Source organism: Budorcas taxicolor, chromosome 23 (genome assembly GCF_023091745.1).
Source record: "Budorcas taxicolor isolate Tak-1 chromosome 23, Takin1.1, whole genome shotgun sequence".
Classification (NCBI taxonomy): Eukaryota; Metazoa; Chordata; class Mammalia; order Artiodactyla; family Bovidae; genus Budorcas; species Budorcas taxicolor.
Window position 1 is genome coordinate 16,824,977 of NC_068932.1, and position 12,983 is coordinate 16,837,959.

A 12,983-nucleotide genomic window follows, 5' to 3' on the forward strand; every position below is an offset into this window, starting at 1 on the left:
AGAAGATTAACACAAATAAGCAAACATGTTAACTCATGAAGAATGCACATTACACTTTTAGACTTACTCTTCTGAGTGTGCCAGGCCTTGCTCCTAAATCAAATCTCCTTACTTCATTCATTCATTCCCTACCACCACTCCCCTCATTCTTCCTTCCTCTCTCAGTAGTAATCTTTCCACTTTTCTTCCTCTTGTTCCACTCCTGATCATGATGATTAACACACCCTGGCCTTGTGTTTGGGGAGAAGGCATGTATTATTTGGCTCACTGATGAGATGGGCCAGCACTTGGAATCAGCATGATATACACACTGCACTTATTTAACAGCATCAGCTGTATACCTGATTTCCCAGGTTAAGTTTTTGCATCTAGTTCTTCTTTTTGGACAATTATTACTGACAATTAATGTAAAAATCCAGTCCTGAATGCTGGAGGAGACCCCAATCCTTACCCACCTAGATAAGAAGACATAGGAAATCAGACTAGTGATTACTAAAGGAGTAAAAGAAGTGACTAAAGAGAAAGAGAAACTAGGGTCCTCTTGGGCTTTCCTTTCTTTACTTGTAGTTATTTCAAATTTTCTTTTCCATTCTCAGGCCAAAGAACTCCTCAGAAGAAACCTATATACATCACTTTCAAATCTAGCCTTAACATCACAACTATCAGGAAGCCAGGCCCCGCTTCCACCCGACTTTCTCACGTTTTATTGCATCTGCTACTTCAACTGACTGAATCACTGTGGACAGGGCAGGGCTAAGCTATGGAGCAGACTGAAGCTTCCATCTTGTAGGTAAGCTACGTGATTTGGGTGAGTTGGAATAAGTTACTTTCCTACATTTCCCTGCCCAGTATGTGGCAGGATTAGGGAGCCTCTCTAGTCTCATGATTTTCATGATACTTTTGATCAAAACATCATAATTATGCCAAGCTACCTCAGGCTTCAGCCTATAAAAGACAGAGGAGAAAATGAAATCGAGAAAAAGGGCAAACAAATCTGAATCACACTTATTACCCAGATTTAAGTCTATGGGACCTGAGGAATAGATGGAGAAACAGCAGGCTTGACTGTGCATGAAACCTCACAGCATGACTTGCTCTGAAAATCAACAGAACTATCAGCAAAGATTATTACCTGCTCAGGTTCCAAAGTGGCCAACATCCTTCCTCCTGATCGAGCCATTTCTCCCTGCTGCTCCACAGTAGGGCCTGCAAGAACATGTGCAGACATCAGCTCATGGTCATGATATGCTTGCTTCACATCCAGAGATCACTCTGACCAATAAACTGGCAGACGAGCATACCAGATTAACTCAGGCAGAAACACAAGAACCTGTCTGCACGCAATAGGATTTACATCTTTTGGAGTTCTCAGTTCCACTTTGGCTTAAATTTTCTCATGTGTTTGCACTGCTGAATGTAGATTCTATGACAATGCTGACCTTCTGAACATCTGAGAGCACATACACCATTTCTTATGCATCCTTCCATCTCTAATGTTCCCTAGCACCTGGCATCCAGCGTGGGCCTAGCAAATGTTTCTTGAGAAAATGGATACTTATATTCTTTAACTTGATGATTTTAGCAGGTTAGTCAGGTTAGATAAGTTTTACAAAAACATAGGAGAATCCAATTTTGCAAGCAGCATTCAAAACTATATCATATTTCATACTATTAGCACATCAATTTTGTGAGCCCTCCTCCTAGGAGAGCTCTGTCTTCAGCCCCATCTAGGCCATGGAGGCACTAGCTATCATCCACAGACCACGGGACACTATGCAGAACTACTTACCTGCAGGTTTTACTTCGGAAAAGAAGGTGCCAACTTTCTTTCCCTCCACAATGTCTGTGATGACATGCCCGGACACCTTGGGGTGGGTCCCATTGGCAATGACCACAGAAGTACCACCTTGTAAAGCCCAGAGAGCCGCTTTCACCTAATGGGAGAAGTTAGATCCATGGATGAGATTCAGACCTTTATTTATTTAAATTTTTTTTTACCAGTAAGTATAGAAACAGATTTTTATTCCAAATCATATCTAGAAATTTTACTAATGTTTTAAAAGAACAATTAAAATGATAATAATATATCCAAATGGCATTTATTCATTACTGACTATGAAATTCTGGTTAGGTCCAAGTATAACATACATGTTGATATGACCATTAATCACACAGGTTCAGGGATATCTGAAAACGGCATTCACTTAAGTATTCAATACTTCGTGATACAGACCTTTGCAGGGTCTAGACCCCTGCACTTTAAATGTAAAAACAAAGAAAATACAATGTGATACTAAGCAATTTAAGTATCTGTAGGAAGGTTTTCAAGGAGCTCAGAAGCTCTGAAGACACACTCAGCCCATGTGTTTGTCTCAGCCCAATCCTGGCACGCGTTGTCTAAAGAGGGACCAATCTGCTCTTTGTGCTCAGTGTGTTCTCCGAGACACTGGTACTGAGACACGTGGCTTCTACATTTGACTTGTCGTGCCTCAACTCAAGTGTCCAGCTTGTTGCTTGACCAGAATATGATCGAGTACTCTGAGCTACATACATGGGGTTGTGGTCTTCACCTCTGCCATTGCTACAAATGATGCTGTACCTGAAGGGTAAAACTTCTTAGAAAAATTAATGGGAGAGAAGAATTTTGTAAAAGATTTTATCAGAAAATATTTGAGCTTTAATAAAAACACTTAACAGGATTTATGAATTATAAAAAATACACTCTGTTCTTTAAGAGGTTACAATATGAACACATTCTTTATACATCACTAATACATACACAGAAAGACATGACTAAATACAGGTACACAATATTCATTAAACCTTTATTTAAATATGCATCTTCGTATATATACATCAGCCCTCAAACAATTACAAAAGCAAGAAGGATAAAATACTGTTTGGTTTTAAAATTGTTATGGGCAGTAAAGGCAACAGAGTCCTACCTTGGCTTCCATGCCACCCATTCCAACTCTGGACTTGGTTCCAAATGTCACAGACTGCTGATCACCAGGATAAAATATATCAATGAGCTTTGCATCATCTGACCCTGGGGGGCTGTCAAAGAGACCTAAAAAGCAAACAAGAGGCAGTAATACTGTTTAGCAGAAGTGAGCAACCCCCAAGAGAGACCTTCCCGGGGACCTGCCAACCACTCTGTACTCGACTCATCCAGGTAAATTCTGCTATTTGGCCAACTCTGATGAGAAAAGAGGTTACGAGGTCCGTGGAGCCTACCCACACTGGACATCAGCTCCAGGAGGACGTATCTTACATACTTTTATTAACTTTGCCTGGTAAATGAATGTTTGCCAGCATCAGAGCACGGCCATATCCCTGGCACAAAATTTACTGGTCCTGCCTATAGTCTACAGTGAAGCTGTCCTCACCTTTGCCATTGCTACTTATGACACTGAACCTTAAGGATGCAACTGAAAAAGGTGAGTGGCTTTTGCACAAGCAGTGCAGCAGCCGGATACTGTTTAATGTGACTATTTCCAAGGGCATGAAATATGAGAGGCTCTCATTCACTCTCAGAGTACCCTTTCAAAAAGTCACACTGCACTCCCCACATTACGGTTAAGCCTCTGAAGGTCAGGCTGAGTTAGCAGAAGAGCGCAGATCTGTCACCACAAAGCCAATGTCCTCTTTAAAACTGAGGAGACTGACATAAAATGAGAGTTACACAAAATGTTATATGCATACCATCCAAGATTAAAAATTTTTACAATTTCACTTTGAAAGGCGAGGTCTAAGGGGAACACAGGCAGAGGGAACTGCTAGTAGTCAGGGGCTGGCTGAAGGACATTTAGGCAGTGATGTTTCTGGTTTCAAGTTACTGCTTTTCTTGTGCTAAAATACACCTCTCTGCTCCAAATCTTTAATACAATCAGGCCATATGCATCCTCTCTAAGAGAGTAAGGGAATCAGAGTGGTGAGAATGGTCAGTGTCCAGGGCACAACAAAGCAGTGCAAACCATAAGCAGCAATTACACAGAGAAAGAGAAATAACCTCTCATAACCCCTGTCTGCCTCAACCCAGCAGCTCACAGCTCTGGGGGTTCAGGGCTGGGTTTTTCTAAGAAGGCATTATGCTATGGGATCATAAACAGTATTTGACAACTTAAGCCAAACCTCCAGACACCTTGAGTTCCTAGCATTCTGATATTTCACCTACTTTTCTTTTTCGTTATAGCAGCCTCTCAAACCCACTAAGAGTGTACTTAAAATTCTGGCATCTTTCTAAAAATCAATATTCAGTGGATAACTAATCAGAGTTAAGAGCACAAGCCTGCCAATGGCCAGTTTTGGTGTTTGAGGCTACATTAAAACTAAAAGGTATACTAAAGTCTAGTTCAAACTGGGTTTTATTTTTATTCTTATTTTTTTAAAATAATTTTATTTATTTCTGGCTATGCTAGGTCTTCGTTGATACATGCTGGCTTTCTCTAAACTGGGAACAAATCCTGCCATATTAACCTGCCATGGGTGTGGTGCAGGGAACTAAATAGGTTTTTTCCTAACTTGCTGAGAATGTAATGAGGGACTTTTGAGATCCTGAGGTTTGGCCCACTTTAGATACCTCTACCATCTTCTCAGACATCCTGGAATGTGAAGTCACATGGGCCTTAGAAAGCATCACTACAAACAAAGCTACTGGAGGTGATGGAATTCCAGCTGAGCTATCTCAAATCCTGAAAGATGATTCTGTGAAGGTGACGCACTCAATATGCCAGCAGGTATAGAAAACTCAGCAGTGGCCACAGGACTGGAAAAGGTCAGTTTTCATTCCAATCCCAAAGAAAGGCAATGCCAAAGAATGCTCAAACTACTGCACAATTGCACTCATCTCACACGCCAGTAAATTAATGTTCAAAATTCTCCAAGCCAGGCTTCAGCAATACGTGAACCGTGAACTTCCAGATGTTCAAGCTGGTTTTAGAAAAGGCAGAGGAACCAGAGATCAAATTGCCAACATCCGCTGGATCATCAAAAAAGCAAGAGAGTTCCAGAAAAATATCTTACTTCTGTTTTATTGACTATGCCAAAGCCTTTGACTGTGTGGATCACAATAAACTGTGGAAAATTCTGAAAGAGATGGGAATACCAGACCACCTGACCTGCTTCTTGAGAGGCCTATATGCAGGTCAGGAAGCAACAGTTAGAACTGGACATGGAACAACAGACTGGTTCCAAATAGGAAAAGGAGTACGTCAGAGCTGTATATTGTCACCCTGCTTATTTAACTTATATGCAGAATACATCATGAGAAACACTGGGCTGGAAGAAGCACAAGCTGGAATCACGACTGCCGGCAGAAATATCAATAACCTCAGATATGCAGATGACACCACCCTTATGGCAGAAAGTGAAAAGGAACTAAAAAGCCTCTTGATGAAAGTGAAAGTGGAGAGTGAAAAAGTTAGTTTAAAGCTCAACATTCAGAAAACTAAGATCATGGCATCCGGTCCCATCACTTCATGGCAAATAGATGGAGAAACAGTAGAAACAGTGTCAGACTTTATTTTTGGGGGCTCCAAAATCACTGCAGATGGTGACTGCAGCCATGAAATTAAAAGACGCTTACTCCTTGGAAGGAAAGTTATGACCAACCTAGATAGTATATTGAAAAGCAGAGATATTACTTTGCCAACAAAGGTCTGTCTAGTCAAGGCTACGGTTTTTCCAGTAGTCATGTATGGATGTGAGAGTTGGACTGTGAAGAAAGCTGAGTGCCGAAGAATTGATGCTTTTGAACTGTGGTGTTGGAGAAGACTCTTGAGAGTCCCCTGGACTGTAAGGAGATCCAACCAGTCCATCCTAGAGGAGACCAGTCCTGGGTGTTCATTGGAAGGACTAATGCTAAAGCTGAAATTCCAATACTTTGGCCACCTCATGCAAAGAGTTGACTTATTGGAAAAGGCTCTGATGCTGGGAGGGATTAGGGGGAGGAAGAGAAGGGGACGACAGAGGATGAGATGGCTGGATGGCATCACCGACTTGATGGACACGAGTTTTGAGTGAACTCCGGGAGTTGGTGATGGACAGGGAGGCCTGGCGTGCTGCAATTCATGGGGTCGCAAAGAATCAGACACGACTGAGTGACTGAACTGAACCATATTCTCTATGGATCAAAATGGAAGCAGGTTAAGAACGTGAACAGAGTGAATGGGAAGCCAAGTTGGAGCTGGGAGGGCCCCTCCATGAAGAGGGGGAATGCAGAGAGGAACAGAGTAACACACAAAAACACAATGGTCACACAGCCTAGAATTTCCATAGTGGAGCCAATTTAAAATAATGTATCTCATGATTTACATTAAAAACTAAAAGTGATCAAGACCACAAGGCGGTATCACTTCACACCCACCAGCATGGCTATAATCAAAATGGCAGATACCAGGAAGGAAGGGCTGGTGAGGATGGGAGAAGCTAGAACCCTCATACACTGCCGGGAAAATGCAAAATGGCGCAGCTGCTCAGGAAACAAGCCTGGTACTTCTTCAAAAGGCTGAACAAATGATCCAGCAATTCTACCCCTAAGTAAAATAAAAAGTATGTTCACACCAAAACTTGTGCACAAATGTTCACAGAATCAGTAGTTATAATAGCTTAAATGTCTACCATCCTGACAACTAGGTAAATAAAACTTACAAATAGGTAGTGTATCTACATAGTGGAATATTATTTGGCAATAAAAATAAATGAAGTACTAATATGTGCTATAACATCAACGAACCTTGAGAACATTAAACCAGTCATGAAGGATCACATACACATACTGTATGATCACACTTATGTCTAGAATAGGCAAATCAATAGACAGAGGGGGGACTTCCCTGGCTGTCCAACCGATAAAACTCTGCGCTCCCAATGCAGCAGGCCCAGGTTCAATCCTTGATTGGGGAACGAAGATCCCATATGCCACAACTAAACCACGCATCTTAACTACTGAGCCTGCGTAATATAGGCCCAGGCAGCACAACTAGAGAAGCCCACGTGCCTCACTGAAGACCCAGAGCAGTGAAAAAAAAAATAAAAAAAAAACAGAGACAGAAGGTAGACTCGAGGCTGCCAACGGCTGGAGGGTTTCGAAGGATGTGAGGAGTGACTGCTAAAGGGTTTGGGTTTCTTGTTGGGGTGATTAAAAATGTTCTAAGTTGTGGGGAGGATTGAACAACTGTATGAATATACTAAAAATCATTGAACTGTAAATTTTAAAAGGTAAATTATATGTTTTGTGAATTAAAGTGCCTGGAAATGACAACATTTCACAGCATTCAACTTCATCTCCCCAGGTGCCTCCCTTCCACCGTCACATTTTTTGAATCACAAAACCCTCTTGAGACCATATGGCTCAGAAAATAATGGTCTACAGTGAAAAGATCAGGGGAACTCATGCTCACATATACAGTACTTAAAACAAAGACTGGACATAAAGTAAAGCATTTCTTTGTACCTTCTACATCTGAAAGAACAATTAAGAGGTCAGTCTTCATTTCCACAGCCAGACGGGCAGCCAGGCTATCATTATCTTTAACACTAATAACCTAAAATACAGGTATAAAAAGTTGTGAGTAAGGGACCTATGCAGTTCAAACAGAAGTTCACAGAAGTACTCAGCTAGGCTCTGGCAGGCAAAATGAATGAATCTGGGCATGTGCATGATAGCTCTTAAAGGCCCTTTCAGTCTGCAAAACATCATGCCAACTGGCAACCCCCTCTCCAAACATGCCCCCTTCTCTCCACTGACACACACAAGCCATGCTCACAGCACCACCTTAAATCCATATTGCACCTCACCAGTTGAATGAAACCCCCTGATTTTACAAGAGCTTATGCAGCCTTCCAGGAGGCCAGCTTCTCTCCCATTTCTCCATCTTGTTTATGCCCAACATCTGGTGTTAGTAAATGCAGCACAGCATGGCATTAGTGTCTACAGCATGCTAACCCTCATGAATACTTTACCCACATTTACCCCCTGGAGATCACTATTGGGCTCTGCTGGAGGGACAACGGCATCGTTTGTGTTGACAATGGGGACGATGTTCATTCGGAGAAGCTCATGAAGAGTCCCATTGAGGTTCCGGCGCTTCTGTTCATCATGGAAATCCAAATTGGTCACCAAAATCTAAACGGATTAAAGAAATCGAAAATGTGGGAGACAGGAAAATAGGGAACTTCCCAGGAATAGCACTCATACAAAGGATGCTAAGAGTATAGGAGTTAAACTTTAGGTTTCTTGGATCCTGAAAAGTTCAAAATGGAGCACATCTTTGGAGACTTATCTAATTCTTCTAGAGATGAGAGAAAAGAATCACCTGGAAGATTTTAGGATGCTCAAGCCATCTTGCAAAAATACTTTAATCCTTAGCTATTAAATCTCATCCATTTACAAAATTAAGAAAATGAATGTACCTACTTTAGAGGGATCTGGGGACAGTAATAACTGCCATTTCTAAATAATCTTTGCATCCCAGCATTTGATTCAAAGTCTGGCCATACACACAGTAGGTGCTGAAACATGTGAGTGAGTGAATGAACCGTTACTCTGCCTTGAACATGTACTGAATGAAATGGAACAGGGCCGTACTGTCCCTATTTTTGCTCTGTGGCTGACCACTGCCGGAGTTAGCAAAGACTGTATCTGAACAAGTAGGATGAGTCTGAGAGGCTTATGGAGATGAGTCTTTACACAAACTGAAAGAAGGGCTCAGCATAACTAGTTCAGGGACAGATTTACTCAAGCTGCTCAAAGGCAAGAGTGGAGAGCTGGGTGTGGGGGCTGGCTAACAGCTCCCCCTTGCTGGAATCAGAATATTAGCCAATGTTTAGCAGGAGAGACGGAGAAGGCGATGGCATCCCACTCCAGTACTCTTGCCTGGAAAATCCCATGGACGGAGGAGCCTGGTAGGCTCCAGTCCATGGGGTCGCGAAGAGTCGGACACGACTGAGCAACCTCACTTTCATGCACTGGAGAAGGAAATGGCAACCCACTCCAGTGTTCTTGCCTGGAGAATCCCAGGGATGGCAGAGCCTGGTGGGCTGCCGTCTATGGGGTCACACAGAGTCGAACACAACTGCAGCGACTTAGCAGCAGCAGCAGCAGGAGAGAAAGATAAACGGGTATGACAGCAGGAAACAAAATGGTCACAAACTCCTAAGCTCATGAATTAAACGTTTCAGTGAAATCCCTCTGATGTTCATGGAAGAAGGCTCCTGTGATACAGGACAGAGCTGAGGTAGGAAAAGCTAGAGGCAAACGGGTCAATAAGGAAGGTATTGAAAGAGTATAAGTGGGAATGGTTAAGTCCTGAACTAGGGTCTGCTATGGTAACTGAGAAGATAACAGCAATCTTAATGATATGTGATATCTGGGCGATGAAGACAAAAATGGTAACATCACCAAGGGAAGTAATTTTACTCACTCATCTGATAAACTGTTTGTGTACCTCTGAAATGCCAGACCCTGTACTAGCTGTTGGGATGGAGAATAAATATACTGATGATTTGGGGAAGATAGAATAGGTTAGATCATGAATGTCTTTTCAGAAAGTTTAGTCCTGTAGGAAACAGGTCTGGGTCAAAGGTGAACATATAGATTCTGGTCCTGGTGGTGGAAGGTCAAACAATAAAAGTAAACACATGTGTAAATAGGAGAGGCAAGCAGGAGGTATAAAGGTCCAGTGAAAATATCTGTTGCTCAAACAGTTTAGCAAATAAGAGATGAAGACAAGAAATCAGAGAGAAAAGTATGTGTTTGGACAAAGTCGATCTGTTAGGATGAAAATCAGGTTCATTTCCATGAAGAAAAAATAGCTGCTGTTCTTGTTTAAGTCTTTAACCTGACAACTTATGGGAAACTTTCAAAAGCCCCCAGTAATGGTCTTAAGAACAGGATTACTAAAGAAAACAAAGAACCATGTGATAAGGTGCAAAGAGCAAAGATTTCCTATAGATCAGATATTGGGCAAGGCAAAGGTGTTAGGAGTAAAGGGGCCCCTAGATGAAGGCAAACAATAGCTAAGTTCCTGGACTTTACTTTCCTCACCTGGTTCCAGGCACTTAAAAAAAAGAAAATTAAAGACTGAAACTGTCATTGGACTATGGAGGAAAAAAGAACTGATAATAAGAGGTGCCCAAAATTGAGATTTCCACTGCATTTATGTGACTGAAAAGAAATCTGAGACTTCAGAGTGGGGTCCCAGACACAAGCAAAAGTGAACAAGTCCATGCTTTTCTGTTTCAGCTCCCTTATTCAATGACACTCTGAACATCATTGTGGATAACAACTGGGAAAATGATGGAAAAACAGAAAAAGTGATAGGAAATGCAAGAGCCAAACCTGAAAGGATGTATAATAACATCATCTGTATATAAAAACATCTGTGTAAATGATAGGATCAGAGGCAGCAAATCTGAAAATAACTTGGGAAGTTAGGTTTTTTTGTTGTTGTTGTTTGGTGATATTTAAATGTTTCTATTTGGTGTACAGTTGTATAGTTGATTAAAAAATACAACTGACAAGGATTCTGTAAATTAAGGTAAAAATGAAATAATGTAGAAAGAAGATTCTAGAACATTCAGGCGGTAACCTCATGTTCCATGAGGACTGGAACATGGCTGATTTGTGCGCTGCAGTATCCCCGATGTCTAACAGATTCCTCAGTACAAAATGGTGCACAATAAGCATTTGCTAAATGAATTAAAAACCAACGAACCAACAGCATTGTCCTTCAGTGGTTAGTAGGTATGTATTATATAAGGTAACCAGATGCAAAGAGAAACAAGCCACCCGAAGTCGAAGAAGTCAATAAAATAAAGACATCTAACCTATCTTCAGAGGAAGTATCGGTTCTTGGAGCAGTCCTAAGAGTTACAAGTATAGCAACAAGAGCTAACATTACTGAGAAAAGTATGTGTTGTACCAAACACATTAAATGCTTTTAATAAATTTTCTCATTGAGCCCTTCTGAAAACCCTCTGCAAGGGGCACTGATGACATCCTCATTTTTCAATAAGGAAACTGAGGCACAAAAAGGCTAAAGACTTTCTCCAGATCTTCCATCTAGCAAGTGCTGAAGCTGAGACTGTATCCTGTCAGTCTGGCTCCAGAGCCCGGCCGGCAATCACCTTATTCCACGGGAATCATCCTCACAGGTCCCATCCCCTTGCAAAGGTCAGTCTCTCACCTGGGCAGCACAGATGCTGTACTGGGTAAACATGGCTTCATACAAGGCCATCAGCCCACTCTGTCCAGCAGCTGCACAGGCTCGGGCTTCTAAGACTGGAATTGCCTGTAACATGCCAACAGACAAGGTGTGGTTGGGAGGGTGGGGAGAAGGCCTAAGGGACCCTGTTATAGGGGGTGGGGAAGCCACACTCACCATCTCTTTCAGGTGGTTCTGCCCTGAGTGTAGGGCCTGCCTTACACTCTGAGACAGAAGGATTTCATGGCGCAAGCGTTGCTTGCCAAAGGCTACAGCTCCACTTGTCACCAGCATCATCTCTCGGCCTTGATTCTGCAGCACTGACACCTGACGATGACAAAGGAAAAGGCACAAGTCCCTGTAATATCTCTTGCCTCTCGTCACAAGAGATTCAGGCAGGGTAGACTAATGAGTGGATCCCAAGTGTCAGCTTATAGATCAGCACTGGGCTGGCTCTGGAAGAAATCACCCAGGTTGTGTGATAAAAATACAGAGTTCTACACATTTCCTCAAATCTGATAAGTAGATGGCAGACAGAAATGACAAGTTTTAATAACGGGATTCTGGTATGCATCCAGGTTTGGTACCGACGGGACTTGAAGAAACATAGAACAGTCTATAATGTGGAAGGCCTAGCTGTTTTGAGGAAATGAAGCCCAGAACACAAGTTTGGAGCCAGGAAATGCAACATAAACTTGGCAGATAGCTTCTCATAATTCTAAGGCATGCCCTGGGGAGATGGCACGTCTGACTCTCGTGGGCCGCCTCTGGCTAGACCAGGGACAGATGCTGCTGCTCTTCTGCGCGGTCTGCCTGAAACAGTGCTGGTTACTTTGTTTCCCACCTAGGAGGGATCCACATGAGAGAATCAAAGAGTCGACATTCCTAACCTGTCCATTCCTCCTGATGCTTGAACACTAAAACCTGGATCAGGAACTTATGAGACAGCTACGATAAATCATAATCTAAAAAATTTATTTCTTACACAACATAGTAAATCAACTGTACTTTAATAAATTTTTTGAAATGAGAAAAAACTTTTTATCATAGAAAATTTCATACTTAGGCAAAGTGGTAAGAATCAAAAAATAAATTTCTGTGGACTCATGACCCAGTTGCAGCAGCTGTCTCTCATGGCCAATTTCTCACTCTCCAATATTCCTTTTATAGCTCCATTGTTATTTTAATATGAATCCCAGACTCCAGACACATTATTTGCTGGTTTGCAAATATTTCTGAAATTGCTAAAACACAGGGTAAATGCATATATCCACAAAACTAAATTTATTATCTAAAATATTTCAATAATTCCCTAATATCAAATATCAAGTCAGTGTTTTACATTTCCCCACTGTTTTAAGCTTGCTCAAATTAGGATGCAAATTAAGCCCACACACTGCAATTAGTTGAAGGGTCTCTTAATTCATTTTTTTTTCTTAATTCATTTTTAATCCATAGGTTCCCCTCTATCATTTTCTTCCCTTGTAATTGTTCGTTAAAAAATCTGGGTTGTCCTTCAAGGTTTCTCAACCTTGACTTTCCTGCTTCTGTCCCTGTGATACAGTTTAATGCTGTATTCTATTTGCTGCAAACTGCTGTTAGGTATGGAGTTTTGATCTTTTTTGTCAAGAATTCTTTACATGTCATGGTGTCTATCAAGGGGATATAGAAGGCCTGCACATCTTTCTGTGATGTTAGTTACTGTTGATGATCATCATCAAGGGTGGTTAATTCATTACGGGCTACACTGATATTCTAATCCACTCATTTCTCCCC

The 12,983-nt window shown here is 41.7% G+C and overlaps 1 protein-coding gene across 2 annotated transcripts in view; it reads right to left on the minus strand.

Annotated features, from left to right (window-relative positions):
• The window catches only part of ALDH18A1 (aldehyde dehydrogenase 18 family member A1), a 40,432-nt gene that overhangs the window by 14,225 nt on the left and 13,224 nt on the right, over positions 1 to 12,983 (minus strand). The window contains exons 4-10 of one of the 2 annotated variants that reach the window (XM_052660659.1): positions 11,385 to 11,534; positions 11,190 to 11,294; positions 7,976 to 8,128; positions 7,457 to 7,547; positions 2,946 to 3,070; positions 1,790 to 1,934; positions 1,133 to 1,206 (exon numbers count right to left, since the gene is read on the minus strand). In XM_052660659.1, the coding sequence (XP_052516619.1) occupies positions 1,133 to 1,206; positions 1,790 to 1,934; positions 2,946 to 3,070; positions 7,457 to 7,547; positions 7,976 to 8,128; positions 11,190 to 11,294; positions 11,385 to 11,534 (843 nt within the window). Of the gene's footprint in view, positions 1 to 1,132; positions 1,207 to 1,789; positions 1,935 to 2,945; positions 3,071 to 7,456; positions 7,548 to 7,969; positions 8,129 to 11,189; positions 11,295 to 11,384; positions 11,535 to 12,983 lie in introns of both variants that reach the window. The other variant, XM_052660658.1, reaches the window with a different exon arrangement.